Source organism: Chanos chanos, chromosome 5 (genome assembly GCF_902362185.1).
Source record: "Chanos chanos chromosome 5, fChaCha1.1, whole genome shotgun sequence".
In the NCBI taxonomy this organism is placed as follows: domain Eukaryota; kingdom Metazoa; phylum Chordata; class Actinopteri; order Gonorynchiformes; family Chanidae; genus Chanos; species Chanos chanos.
Window position 1 is genome coordinate 43,465,871 of NC_044499.1, and position 14,049 is coordinate 43,479,919.

At 38.7% G+C, this 14,049-nt stretch overlaps 2 protein-coding genes across 2 annotated transcripts; both read right to left on the bottom strand.

The window, feature by feature from the left end:
* Positions 1–2,272: 2,272 nt before the first annotated feature.
* On the bottom strand, positions 2,273–7,862 carry LOC115812583 (inactive all-trans-retinol 13,14-reductase). The gene is made up of 11 exons (XM_030775069.1): positions 7,655–7,862; positions 6,353–6,535; positions 5,863–6,104; positions 5,518–5,713; positions 5,059–5,256; positions 4,792–4,911; positions 4,484–4,622; positions 3,652–3,761; positions 3,326–3,492; positions 2,571–2,730; positions 2,273–2,439 (listed from the first exon to the last, which is right to left on the bottom strand). Exons 1-11 carry the CDS (start codon positions 7,860–7,862, stop codon positions 2,273–2,275), a joined length of 1,890 nt encoding a protein of 629 aa, XP_030630929.1.
* A 5,246-nt stretch (positions 7,863–13,108) lies between these two features.
* gngt2b (guanine nucleotide binding protein (G protein), gamma transducing activity polypeptide 2b) lies at positions 13,109–13,508 on the bottom strand. Its single transcript, XM_030775910.1, has 2 exons — positions 13,425–13,508; positions 13,109–13,234 (listed from the first exon to the last, which is right to left on the bottom strand). The coding sequence occupies exons 1-2, from the start codon at positions 13,506–13,508 to the stop codon at positions 13,109–13,111; spliced, it is 210 nt and encodes a 69-aa protein (XP_030631770.1).
* Positions 13,509–14,049: the final 541 nt, after the last annotated feature.

The following is a 14,049-nucleotide window of genomic DNA, read 5'->3' on the forward strand; positions in this document are numbered from 1 at the left end:
TTACTGTATATATGAACTGAAATCCCCCTACTTTCCTACGTAATACCTCCAGCATTGGATCACTAGACAAGTGCCTTGCTGAGTCAAGAAACGCCCTGCACTGCAGGCCCACTGAAGGCTCACACAGAGGGGTATTCTTCACACTCCTAACATCACCCCTCCCTTTTCCACACCATCCATCAGAGGTTATGTTATGCCAACCAACCAGCCAGCAAGGAGCTCTCAGAGGAAATGTTCACTTAGTTCAGGAAATCTGAGGTTTCCAACAGTTCCTTTCAAGCCAACTGCTGCAAAAATATCCACAAGACTCCAAAATAGGTTAGAACAACATAGGTGTGTTGGGGGTCTCTTCTCACCAGAATAATGACCAAATAAATTAGAATATTAGATATCTGTGGTAAAACTTGACTTTTGTTTTTCTTTTAAATGTGATGAGCCTCTAAGGATCTACAGCGTTATTTTTAAGGTAATTTTGTCATGGTGATGTTTCACTTGTGTCTGTAGAAAGTCACCTCCCGCCTCAAACTGTCCACCCTCTGTTGCTTTACTGAAAGAAACTAGAACACATTAATTAACCCAAATGTTTGGTAGATTATGGAGGGAAGCGGTCTTTAATATCACTGAAGTATTTGGTCAATCCAAGTCAACACAGGAATCATGTTAACTGTCTTGAGTGGCTTAGTCAAACTGAAATCTGTCTGAAAAAATCTGAGATAACAACACTGTTATATTTCCCTGTTGACTGAGAATTTTGACTTGACAGATTTTAAAGACATTTCCTTATATATATATATTGTACTGTTATATATATATATATATATATGTATACACATACATACACACGTGTGTACAGTACCAATCAAAAAATTTGGACACCCCTTCTCATTCAATGGTTTTTCTTTATTTTTATCATTTTTATTTTCTACATTGTAGAACAATGCTGAAGGCATCAAAACTGTGAAACAACTCATATGGAATAATTCATTTATGCTCATTGGGGCGAAAAGTGGGGAGACACCCTGGACAGGTCACCAGGCCACCGCAGGGCAGATACACAAACACATTCATGCACACATTCACACCTAGGGGCAATTTAGTATCTCCAATTCACCTGACATGCATGTCTTTGGACTGTGGGAGTACACCCATGCAGACACAGGGAGAACATGCAAACTCTGCACAGAGAGGACCCTGGCTGCCTGGCCAAGAATCAAACCCAGGACCTTCTTGCTGTAAGGCAACAGCACTGACTACTGCGCCTCCGTGCCACCCATAAGAAATTATATAGTAAGCAAAAAAGTTTAAACAAAGCACAATGGTACTGTACATATGCACACACACACACACATATATATACAGTATATATATATATATATGGACATACATTACCAAAGTGAAGCAAACACATTTGAGAGAGAGCTGTATATCTGATGTTGTTTACAAAAGAGCCATTGTCAAAAAGTCAAACATTTTTTATTGTCTATTGTTTATTTTTTTATTGTCTATTGTTTTATTGTTTACTGTTTATTATGAAAAGTTTAACAAGATTTAAAGATGTTTTATACTAACTTTCATTGTTCACGTAAATACATTTAAGTTCAACGTTCACCAAAGTTTGTTCCCTTACTAGTTTTAACGTTGGAACATTTTTCTTCTTAATTCCAACATTCTCAACAGAACATTAACAGCTGTAGAATGTTCTGTCTTCATTTTTCTATGATTATGCATGTTCACAAACACCAGGACACAACATCATGAGAACGCACTCCATCCTGAGGCCATTGCGAGGAACATTGTCATTTCATCACATCCCAAATCGTGCCTCATTTTGTTCATTTTATGATCTGGCAATACTACCTGTCTTCTCTTGCTAACTATGAGAAATGTTGTTAGCAGAAAAACTGAATTACATTCATAGCTACAATGTTAACAATAACAACAAATACAAAATGGTGTACAATAGAGGACTCAAAGCTTTTCTTTACACCTTTCACGTTTTCCACTTCTCACTGCTCTGGACTACACATAGGAAAGGAGCTGATATCCTAATCTGCTGTGACAGATTGAGAACAGCTGATGATACACTCGTGAAAACATTCACCAGCATTTACGAGCGTTAACTGCTGAAAAACACGACTGAGGTGAGTTCAATTAACTCTTCTTTTGAGCCTGTGTTTGGAAGGTTTGGACTGCAAAAACAAACAAAAAAAAAAAACACAGGCATTTGAAATCGCTCGGACTGCTGTGTACGGAGGAGCAGTGTGTTTCAAATTCACTGAAGCTTCTTTGCTAATTTTGCCATCTCTTTTGCCTTCCTCCTCTTTAGTTTCTTCTTCAGAAATAGGAGGTCAAGGTAGACTATGTGATCCAGTACCGTGGATGCACAGAGGAGTCCGCCATGCAATGCACCAGCGATACCACAGCTAAACACATCCTGACCTGAAATACACACACACAGACAGACACAGATCCACACACAATTACAAAGAGCTCTTAAGCCACTATTGATAGAGGGTGACTCTCATTCTTTATGCCTCTATACATTGTGCATAAGTCTCTATGCTTTTTACCTGACAGGTAGAGGTTCTTGACAGGTGTATCACAACGGTTCTTTGCAATGACCTCGGGCAGGAAACGTTCTACATTGTGTTCTGCAGAATACATGGCGCCGCGCTGAGATCCCAGGTAATGCACGTTAGTCAACGGAGTTGCAACTTCCTGGAAGACCACCTGAGAGAGGAAGGGAGAGAGAGAGAGAGAGCGGTATTAGACATTGTTATGAAAGAATGGGAAGGGCCTGTGGGGAAAAAAAAGAAAAAAAGAAGGTATGCAATATAAGTGATACACAATCATTTTCTTTTGTCACAAACACCAGTATAAGATGTTGCATGCAAGATAGCTCTGAGCAGTTGTCAAATCAGGACTTAATTTAAGGGGGGAATTGTCTTTGTTAGAGACTGCAGGCGAAGTTTAATGCTATTCGTATCTTTTTACAAACATCTCTGTTGTGACAGAATACAACATTTACTAGTTCAAAAGCTATCAATGCATTGTCCCTCAAGTCTCTCTTTAAATTGCATTCACGGCCTTACAACATTTACCGTGTAGCTGCTTTGTACAAATTGGTACACTGAATTTAGTCATTTGTGATGTATAGCAGTCTGTTGTTCCCTTGTATATTGTAAGTAGAACGCTGACTCCATGTTTTAATGCTGCACTTGCATTGATGTATCTACATTGTTCTACGTAATGGTCTTTACAAATAAGGGACACTTATTATAAGGCAGAAAATGAATCAATCATCTTCATTCCATCTCTGCAGTACCTTGTCTCTCAGTTTGGGAAAATGAACACAGGCCCAGTCAAAGAGATTGTTGGCAAATCTCATCTTGTAGTTATGGTAATCATCTCCTCTCTTCCTCACAGTTGTGTCTTTCCACTCCTCAAACCACTCATATTTAACCATGGTCAGAATTGTCATACATGACTTCCCTGGGAAAATAAGAGTTAATACCAAGATATGAACTGTATGGTCCTTGACTTGGGCCCTGCATTATAGCAAATTACTGTCTTCGACCAATTATATTTGTATTGAAATGTGGTGGTCTCAGTGATCATTCAGGGACTCAACCAGGAACTGTTCTGCATTACCTGGGTGACGGATCTTTGAAGTAGGATCTTTGGCAGAGGGGAAGGTGATAAACATCATTGGTATGTTTTCTGGTGCCTCCTCTTTACTCAGGCAGAAGAACTTATCCATCCTACAAATTGACATATATGTAATGTAAAAAAAAAAGTGTGAGACAGTGTGAATGGAGAGAAAAAAAAATGGATGGGAATTCCCTTCTTAATGCAGACACACAAGAATCAAATGTTTATAAACTGTAACCCCACTATCTTTCATTTTAAAGAAAGACTCATACTGTTCATTTGAAAGAACCTATGCCTCCTTAACAACTTGGTGGAAAATGCAAGGCGCTCAAACATAACCCAGCTTTGAATGTAATCACCTCACCGCTTAGACTTGGAGAAGTGAAAACCAAATCCAAATGGATGTGTGGCAGAGAGCCCAGGGTTGGAACGTGTGGCTCATTATGTCTCAGGTTTCAAGTTTTAGCTTATAGCACTACCATGTGTGTGTTTTTATAACAACAAGTGCTAAAATGAAAGTCAAGGAGGATAAGTTACTGTATTGTACTGGGACAATAGAAAACAAACACAGCTTTAAAATCAAAACATGATTTTCTACATATGTCGTGTGACTGTTTCTGTGCATTTTCATTGCATTATTATAACATTAGTATTCTGAATGTAACTATATTTTTCAACACTGTCAACTGTTATTTGCAATAGCTCTCCAAGCACCTACTGCACTTGACAGCAGGTGTAAATTTAATTAATGAGGTTTAGCAAATCTTTTTTTTGTGTGCTCTGTGAATGAGACTGTTGTGTTCTTCAGTGTGTGTCAGTTAGTGGTACTAACATGTCATCCATGTCATTGTCTTTGAAGAGCCAGAAATTTGTGGGGACAATGTCAAGTTCCTCGGCGGTTGCGTCAAAGCCTAGAAACATGAGGAACGAGCCTCTGCCGAGTTTCATCGTGCTAAGGCGTTCCTGAATCTCTGTATGAATGTCATAGAGGAATGGCAAAAAGTAAATAAATAAATAAATAAATAAAGATTTGCCGCTAACAAACAACAACAACAACAACAAGCGATGCAAAGGTGTTGTTCCTGGTCACTGAAGTGTAATCATGAAAGATCTGAATCAGTGAGCTGTCAAGAAACTGACCTGGCTTGGCTTGAATCTCTGGTGGTAGAAGCTTCTGGAACGTAGTGAAGATGCCACAATTAGAGATGACAACAGGAGCCAGCACCTCCACCTCTTCCTTACCTTTCCTCACAGTCACTCCTGCCAGTCATAACAGTAACACAAAAATCTTAATCGTTTCATAAAAAATAATTGGACGCAATTAAATTTATTAAGCGTGACATTGTCACTCTGACCCAGTTCACCGTAGGCTAGCTTGTGGGACAATCCCTATCGTTTTCCACTCACCGTACGCTGCCCCTTTCTTGTTTACCAAGATGCGACTGACAGGGGCTCTGACCAGTGCATTGCCCCCATATTTCTGAATGACACGGATGATGTGGTAGGGGATCTCACTGGCTCCTCCCTTCGGGTAGTATGCCCCACGCTTATAGTGGTGGAGCAGAAGAGCGTTTATCATGCTGCTAGACTCTTTGGGAGACACACCTGAAGAATGGATCACAAGGTCGTAAACCTCAAATAAAACAGTCGCCCAACCAAATTTATGATGTGTGATTAGTGCCAGGTTAGCGATATTGGCAAGTTAGAGAGAGATGAATGGATCTGAGTGTATGGTATTATGTTAGTGTGTTCTGGTGGATGGAGGGACACATGGACAGATTTAGGGACAGATCTCTCCATATTGTCATACAACTATCTATTATATTTTCCAACAGACAGATAGACAGACCCATAAAAGAATCTCACCATAAAAGAAGTAGGAGAAAATGATGTGAAGGTCCTTGTTGCTGGTCAGGCTGCTGACCACATCAGCGGCAGTGCTGGCCGACAGACGGAAGACGGAGGAGCAGTAGTCAGCAATACCGCTCTTCAGCAGAAAGAGGGCCAGCCATTTTGGGATCAGCTTCAGTGTTGCCAAGTAATGTGTTTTCCTCGCACAGACCTTGAGGTGAATAAGAAGATTGAGAGAGAGGGAAGATTGAGTGAGATGAAAAGAATGTGAAGAATAAATAAATAAATAAATAAATAAATAAATAAATAAATAATATTCTTTTCTCTTGACAGATTTGGAAAATAAAGTGAATTCAGTACCTTCATAATTTTAAAGAACTCTTCCAGGGCATTGGTGTCATTAGGGAACTGCTTCTTCAAATGCTCCAACATTTCTGTCTTTCCAGTGTGGATAGTGTAATCTCGTCGTTGTTCACCGGTACCAATCACAATAGTATCAAAATGCTTTTCCAGTTCAACAAACTCCAGCTGACCTTCTGTGATCTGGTCAAATGCAATTCTAAACAGGCTGTTTTCATGTAGCTGACCAATGTAATGCATCCCTTTGGAGAAAATCACAAAGATACAGAGGATTTTCATTTACATAGCCCTGTATTTATAATGTGATATCAATGATCCAGCATATTCCACCTCAGTTTGCTGCTACCGCTGTCTTTCGCACAGTTTCTGATTAGAATAATCTTGAATTGACGTCGGTCAAACAACACAACATCGAGAGCACCCCAACTTAAAGTGTTTTGAGTTGATTAAGACAAACAAGTATTAGTGCATTCAAGTGACGCATTCTCACCGACATCAAACTCAAAGCCTTTCTCTTCATAAGTGTGGCAACAGCCTCCAGCCATGTCATGTTGTTCAAGCACCAGGACTTTCTTCCCAACCTTGGCAAGAGTCGCTGCAACTGTTAACCCACCAATTCCACTACCAATCACGATGGCATCCAGTTTCTCTGGCACCTTATCCCTGCTGAAACCTAAAAGCAAATGAAGGAAGTGTGATCATTTTTGTTGTTGTTGTTGTTGTTATTGTTTGAGGTGTTGAAAGAAAATGTAATTCTTCTGAACTCATCGATCCGAATACTAAACCTGTGTTACGGAATATGAATGAATTATTTGTTGTGGGTCAATCAGTTAAAGGATGTGCTTATTTTAAAAAATTTCAGCAGTCGTTTTAGAAAATAAAAACCTGCAGTCTTGTGTGAGTTCATTGTGTAAATGTTAAAGAATATTTAGTTGTTAAGAAAGATTTATACTGGATGAAAAAAAAATTCAGCAGAATTGTTTCTGAAATTGTTGCTGTTTGTATCCTCCTTATAGTCAACACTGTATTATTGCTTTATGTTTTTACATATAGGGGGGTCATAGGCGTATTGCTCCTAAGAAATTGCCTGTTCAATGCACTGCTGTAGATATTGATAATCTCATTATCTTTCACACTGTGTGTGTATGTGTGTGTGAGGGGGGGGGGGGGGGGGGGGGGTGGTTACGTGCATGCGTAGCTGTCTGTCCATCTATAAACTGGTCTGAACTTTAAAATGTGTGGACCCTGTCACCCATTTGTTGCTGATAAAGGTGATACAATGGTTTTTAACTTTACTCCAGATCAGTTTATGATCATGATGGCCTAATTTAATTAAGATAGAGAACAGATTATATGGTCCAATTCATTTACAACAGTGCCATTTGTGATATGATCTATATGAGACAAGATAGATGGAATTATAATCATCGCAATAGAAAACATTCAATCTGTGTGGATATTTTGAAGCTGTAGAACCACTGCCTAATCAAAAATTTTGCATTAAAAATGTTCCAGTGTTAATTAACTCCAGGAACATTTGTATGATCACCACACTTCAGAGTTCATTCAACTTTCTCTGGATAAATTTTACACTGGCGAATTCACTTTGAATAGAGTAAGGTCTTAAGATGTACTTCCCAAAGTAAATGAAATGGTAAAGTGTGACTTTGAAAAAAAATTATGCTTACTGATGCATAACATGGACCTCATCAGCTTTTAAACACACACACACACACACACACACACACATGCACACACATCACATTCACTATTTAAAATCATGTCTACTCACCTTGCCTCAACACTTTGTCTCTTTTCTTCTGGTCCAGCTCAAGTGGTCCTGGGGGCCTTACTGACTCCAGCGAGAAGGGGCTTCGTTTGCCAAACAAGTACCAGTATGTACCAACAGCCCATATCAAAAACATAGCAAACACCACCACCGTGGGCCACGCATCAAAATCTTCGATAAGAGCCCAGTAGGGCTCAAGAGATGGATGCATGCTGTGAAGATGAAACCCTGTACAGTTGTGACAGTGAAAAATCAGAGGCCAGAGCTGATGTTACGAGGACAGCTAGTAGAGTCTTCTCAACCTGTGGACTTCCCTCTACTCCTACCAGTGCTGGTCCTTTCCTTTTATTAGGTTCTAGTGCCAAAGGTCTGAGCCAGACTGATGTAACATCATAGTATAAACAAGCTTAAAGACCGGTTGTAAAGATAAGGTGATTTTGTTTAATATAAACCGGCTAAGAGGTTGCAGTACTGTTTCATCCACATGATTCTAAATAGATTTCTAATTCCTATCACATTAAGTTTCAAAATGAACTATTTTCTGATGCCCTTACTTAGACTGGAGTAAAATGGTTGAACATTAAACTAAAACAAATTTATCAAAGAGCTTATTCCTATAAACTGTTGTAGGAAAGTGCTGAGGTGGCTGTAAATTATGAGGCTCAGTACGTGCTTAACCAATCAAAACGCTGATATACTTCTCTCTCACATCCAAACTTCAAAACTGAAATTTGTTCAACGGTTGTTATCGGGCAATGCAATTAAGATAAGAATGAGTTATGGAAATACATGTTAAACTTTATACACATGCTATCATATTTTTTATCTTGATATTATGATAGCACAACTATGGTGGCTTCATTCCCGCCTCAGACAAACAGAAGGACATTTCCAGAGGACTAATTCTGTATGATCGCTGTACATTACAGGAGCGTGCTCAAAGTAAGTTTTAAAACATTGATCATGAAGTAGTTGCCAAATTGTTTTTACAAAAAAATAACACTAGTAAGCTCTACCCGGCATTTAGTAAACCAGTCATCACAGTTTGAAAAAAACAAACAAACAAAAAAAATCGTATTCCTCTGGCATATCATTGCTTCAATGAATTGATATGTATTATGCATTTCCTTCAAGGTTCAGTATTTTTATCCAAGTGAACATAGTTATCAAATTAACAAACTGTGAGAGGAGCAGGCAAACTGTAAATTAATGAACATGTGCACGAACAAATCAAACAAATCTCACAACTTGTCCTACAATACACATCACACATCTCTTAAGCCATTCCCCATGAATAAAACATTTGTACAGTACACTTTGAAACGGATGCCAGTAACTTGCATCAACAGTTTCAGAATGAACCTTTTCGACCAGCATATATACACACGTGTGTCATTATTCATAACATCATAACATTATAAGGACATATTGGATGGTCCTTTTGGTTGAATATGTTTGAATAAATTCTTTTCTCTGATTTCTCCTGTTTCCGTCTCTGGGGTGGTAAATGTGACAGATTAAATTCTGTGGACCAGTAATCATACGCGAACAGAAACAACCCGAATAGTATGAGCAGCATTAAAGATAGGCTTTGACCAGAACATCATCAAATGTTATCTCTCTCTTTTCTTCGTGACTGACCACATTTTTGGAAGAACACACGGGTAGATAAGGAAGAAGAACGGACCGTTCAGAAATACGGAAGACATGATGTCATCCACTCCACTTCACTGAGGATGGTCATTCCAACTCAGCCATCCTTTCTTGCTACTCTGCAGTTTACTGGGGTAAGGATATTGAACAGATGTTACTTGAGACTGAATGGAAATAGTTTCTTTTTTTCTTTCACATCTGGAGAGTCTTAATACTTCTTAATAATACTTATTAATACGTATTCAAAGTTTTTTTTTTAAATAAATTATACTCAGACAGCTCTATATGTAAAACAGGACAAATCAGTATACAGAGCAGAGGAAAATAAGCTAAGCACAAAGGTGCCCAAGTTTTGTTTCACGTCATCATTCCACTGGAAAATGTTCACCATCACAAAAGGCATTTGGAACATGTGCAGAATATCAGGCTTGTCAAATGTCTTGAGTTACTCCATTTTTAATGTTGATACAGACCTATGAAATGAACCCGTCATTAAATGGCAACATATTAAATTCATTTGTGCAACATATTAAATTCATATCATTCCATACATTGAGCTACACTGAACACACTCACAGCTGGAAATTGAGAAAATACATAGTTCTGTTGAATTAACTGTTGGATTTTCATATTTGCAACATGTTGTGTTAGGGTCCTTTTGATCTGTTTTTAATTTGGAATCTGTGTGAGGTTCCTCTTAACTCCACTTTACTGTGGTAGATTTACTGTAGGTTTGAAAATAGAGGGCTTCTGGATACAACAGGGAGAACATTGTGTTCTACACCACTCTAGCCCAAAAGCACTTACAAAAGCTATTAAAGAAACTTAATTTTTGGGACCCAACAACTGATTTTGTTAATGATGGCCAAGCAACAGGGGAGAGCTCAATTTATTCATGGACCGAAATTCCCCCAGTATTCCCATGTAAAGGCTACAGATCTGGTTTACCATGCAAGAGTCTTTCCGAAAGGAGCGGTGCACTGGATCGTGGCCCCCACTCAAGGCTCACAGAGAGGGGTATTCATCTCACTCTTACCATCACCCCTCCCCTTTTGACACCGTCCATCAGAGGCCATGTTATGCCAACCAGCCAGGGACTCTCATAGGAAATGTTCACTTAAGTTTAGGAAGTCTGAGGTTTCTAACAGTTTCTCTGAACCAAGTGCCTGCAAAAATATCCATGGGGCTCAAGTATGGGTCAAAACAACATACGGTATGTCTGTTGGGTGTCTCTTTGAACCAGAAGGAAAACCAAATGACAGAGAAAAAATTTTTTTAAAAAAAAAAAAAGGTTAAAAAAGATTAATTGCTGAACCTCTTTGGCGAACGGTTGACAGCTTGATTTTTTCAAGAGATTTTACCATGGGAACGTCTACCATCGGCTTCTGAAGTACACTGTGTACCTGCTCAAGGTCTGCTCCCGCTCCTGTTCAAAGTCTGCTCCCATGAAATTACTCATTCTGTTTCCTTATCTTGTGGAGTTTAAACACATTTATCTATCCCACTTGTGAAATTATCTAACCCATGTGTAAAAATTACAATTCCGCACTGTGACAAATGCAATCACATGCACAGAAAAACAAAAACAAGTTACAAAGAAATCAAAAGTGCTTGGATAGCTCAGTTAGAACACAAACTTAAACCCGGTCAAAATATTTGCAATGGTCTGGCTACTATCCACAAGTGTTGACCAAAGAATTTGATCGAGCTTGAAGTTTTTTGTCCAAATATGTATCCAGTTATGTGAAATAAACTGTTATAGAGCTGTACCAACAAACTCATAGTTGGAGGTACTTCCAAAGTAGATTCAACTACATCTTAATTCAGGAGTATGAAGAAAAGTATTGTAATTATAAACATTATTTACATTTGTGAAGGTGATAGATTTTCAGAGTAAAAATCTAGTTTAGTTTAGATTAGTGCAAATCTTTAAGAATTATCCACTTGCACACAGAATTGTCAGTGTTGCTTTTTATATGGTTACTTAGTGCTTATTTTGTCCATTGGCATGGCATGTGGCTTTGTGAGGTGCAGGGTGAAGAAGACAGGGAAAAGAACAAGTGTCCAATCAACACAAAATTATTGTTGAAAAATGGACAAGCTGAAAGATTTTGGGTTTTCTTTTACAAACTGTGATCAAAACCCCAGGGAAGAAAAGAAAAAGCAATACCATCAGTATAAGAAAAACAATCTTAAAAGGGAGACAGTTCAAATCCCCACCTGTCTTCCTCTGTTGGGACATTTGAGCCACTAAACTTGCTCTGTCACTCTCCTCTGTCATTTGCCAGTCAAGTGCCTTTTCTGGCTTGCCTCCTCAATCTCTCTGCCATCAAGAAAATCCTGCAGGCTGCTGCCAGGTGACCTTTTCAAACTTTGTGCTGATGAGCCTCAGGTGTGATGCTACTGGAAGGTCAAGAAAATGTCTCCACCTTGTGGCAACATATTTCACATGATATGATTTGCTACGATATGAGAGGAGATGAGATGAGATGGGATATTCTTATGATTATATTATAAAAACATTATGTTATAAAAAATATATAGAGAGAGAGAGTTAGCCCCATTGGAGTCAACAACATGGTTATTGTTACCATGTGTAGGAGGAAGAAGGTGGAGATGAACCTGTTTGGTGCACTAATGTAGCATAAGCTTATAATCTTTGACTCCCACCATACTACTTGTAGTAGGACAGATCTTAGAACTATTTACAACAGAGCAGAATGATCTAATGTTTGCTTTCACGCAATAGTTCAATTTCTAATTTTTGTTTACATTGTCAGTGTAGTCAAAATCGTTTACTATAGCTTGAAGGCATTTTGGAATTAGAATAATATCAGCTGTGTCTGAAGTTTTGATTGGTCTTGTTATTAGTGCTGAAATCAATTTACATCTTAATGCTAATTTGTGCGAGATACCCAACAACATACAGTATTGAGGTATGGTGCAATGCAGCTGCATAGACTCCCAGTTTGATGAGAGGGAAAGAAAAGGAGCAGCGGAGGGAACACTGGTAATTGGATGAAAAGCTCGGAACCCAATCCTGAAGTGAAGCTCATAGAATGAGCTTAAGTGATTGACACACAGGAAGCAGTTGTGCATCAGTGGGACAGAGTGGGCTTGACATTCAAATCTTGTTACCACCAAAGAGAGTCTTCATACACTGTCACCATTAACTCATGCTAAGATACCAAGAAAGATTTACATGTATTATACAGTGGAAACGTATGCCCAGCTTTTTGTCCTTTTAGTTTTTCTGGGCTCCGTATGTTTATCTGCACCATAGATACTACTTGATTTCCATGACTGGCTCTGAGAAAAATTATTCGTTATCATTATCTCGCAAACAGACGTCAACAAATATTTTTCTTTTTTTTTTTGAGCGGAGGTATTGCAAAGGTAGGCATATGAATTCAAGATGGCAGAATGAGATTATGTGAAGACATTTACAGACAGTTTTATTATCATTTGTGATTGTTGTGATAAAGAAAAAAGAGACGGTGAGACTTTTGCATAGATGCTATATGTGTTTATTTTACAAAGAGACAAACAAAAACAGTATCAACACAGGATGTGAAAAGGAGGGCTGCTGGGTTTAAACTCTCTTTGACTAAACTACGCCACCACCAACATGCGTACTCATCGGTTTTCTTTCTTTGTACGTTACAGTTCAACCAGAATAACTATAAAAGCTGAGATTCTGAGTAGGTTTCATCCATAGCTGTGGTTATCCTCACTGACTGTCGATAAAAAAGAAAAACCCGGTCTGTTAGACATGAACATAGCCCTGGTGTTCCCAGGGCACTGCTAAGTAATAATGCAACCTCCCTTCTCCTTGAATGGGTTCTTATCTTCTGGAACTCCCTTGATCAGAGGGTCTTCTGCCGACTGAGTTTCCACAAAGGAAATGAGCTCTGGAGCTGTTGCTGAAACCTGTAAGGTTAGGAAAGAAAGGAGAAGGAAAAATAAAGACATTGTGATTTGTTCTGACTTCTGAAGTTTAATTTTATTAAATTGGTCGGTTGCTACGCATTCAGGCCGCCTTTAATTTGAGAAGTGTTCACGGGCTCAGGTTAGGTCTTGTTCGGTACGATAATGTATTGTTATGAATTGAGATACTCACTGGGGTTCTGGGTGTGTTGACTTCCTTCTTCAGCTGCTCAAGCTCCATTTTCAGGATATCCTTATCTGACATGTCCCGAGCCATCCTGGCTGTAAGAAAGAAAGAAAGAAAGAAAGAAAAAACTCAGGACTTGGCTGGCTGAATAACTCAAAGAGAAAATATACTTTCAAATATACTTTCAACCATGCTTTAATATACTTTCAGTTTACGACATTCTACTGTCACTTCTTGCAAGAAAACCAATGTGAAACTGCTATTGCTTTAGTTTTGATGCATGTTGAACTGCAGTAATGGTAACAATTAGAGACCAGTCAGGCTTAACAGGGAAAAAGACAGAAAGCAAAATTCCATTCCGATTAGTCAGAAAGAGATTTACATTAATTTTTCATGGACAAGGCATGTCTTAATACATAATCCCAATGTCTTATCGCTCTTTCGTTCTCTCCTTCATTTTACTGACGGAAAAATCAAATGTTGCCATCTAGCCATTTACACAGTAAACAGCTGCACATCTCTCTCTCTCTCTTCAATATGCTATAAAATGACAGATTAAATGTGCATATCAGTATTATTCTGCACCCTTCTTTAGGATGCCTCCATCTCTCACCTGTTGAATGGTGGGACT

Excerpts from the sequence above, each read along its gene's own strand:
- LOC115812583 (XM_030775069.1), bottom strand. The coding sequence starts at position 7,862 with ATGCATCCATCTCTTGAGCCCTACTGGGCTCTTATCGAAGATTTTGAT. Across the intron at positions 6,105-6,352 it reads AGGCTTTGAGTTTGATGTCG|GGATGCATTACATTGGTCAG; the intron begins GTGAGAATGCGT and ends TTTTCTCCAAAG. Across the intron at positions 3,762-4,483 it reads GACAATGACATGGATGACAT|GATGGATAAGTTCTTCTGCC; the intron begins GTTAGTACCACT and ends GTCAATTTGTAG.
- gngt2b (XM_030775910.1), bottom strand. The coding sequence starts at position 13,508 with ATGGCTCGGGACATGTCAGATAAGGATATCCTGAAAATGGAGCTTGAG. Across the intron at positions 13,235-13,424 it reads TCAACACACCCAGAACCCCA|GTTTCAGCAACAGCTCCAGA; the intron begins GTGAGTATCTCA and ends CTAACCTTACAG.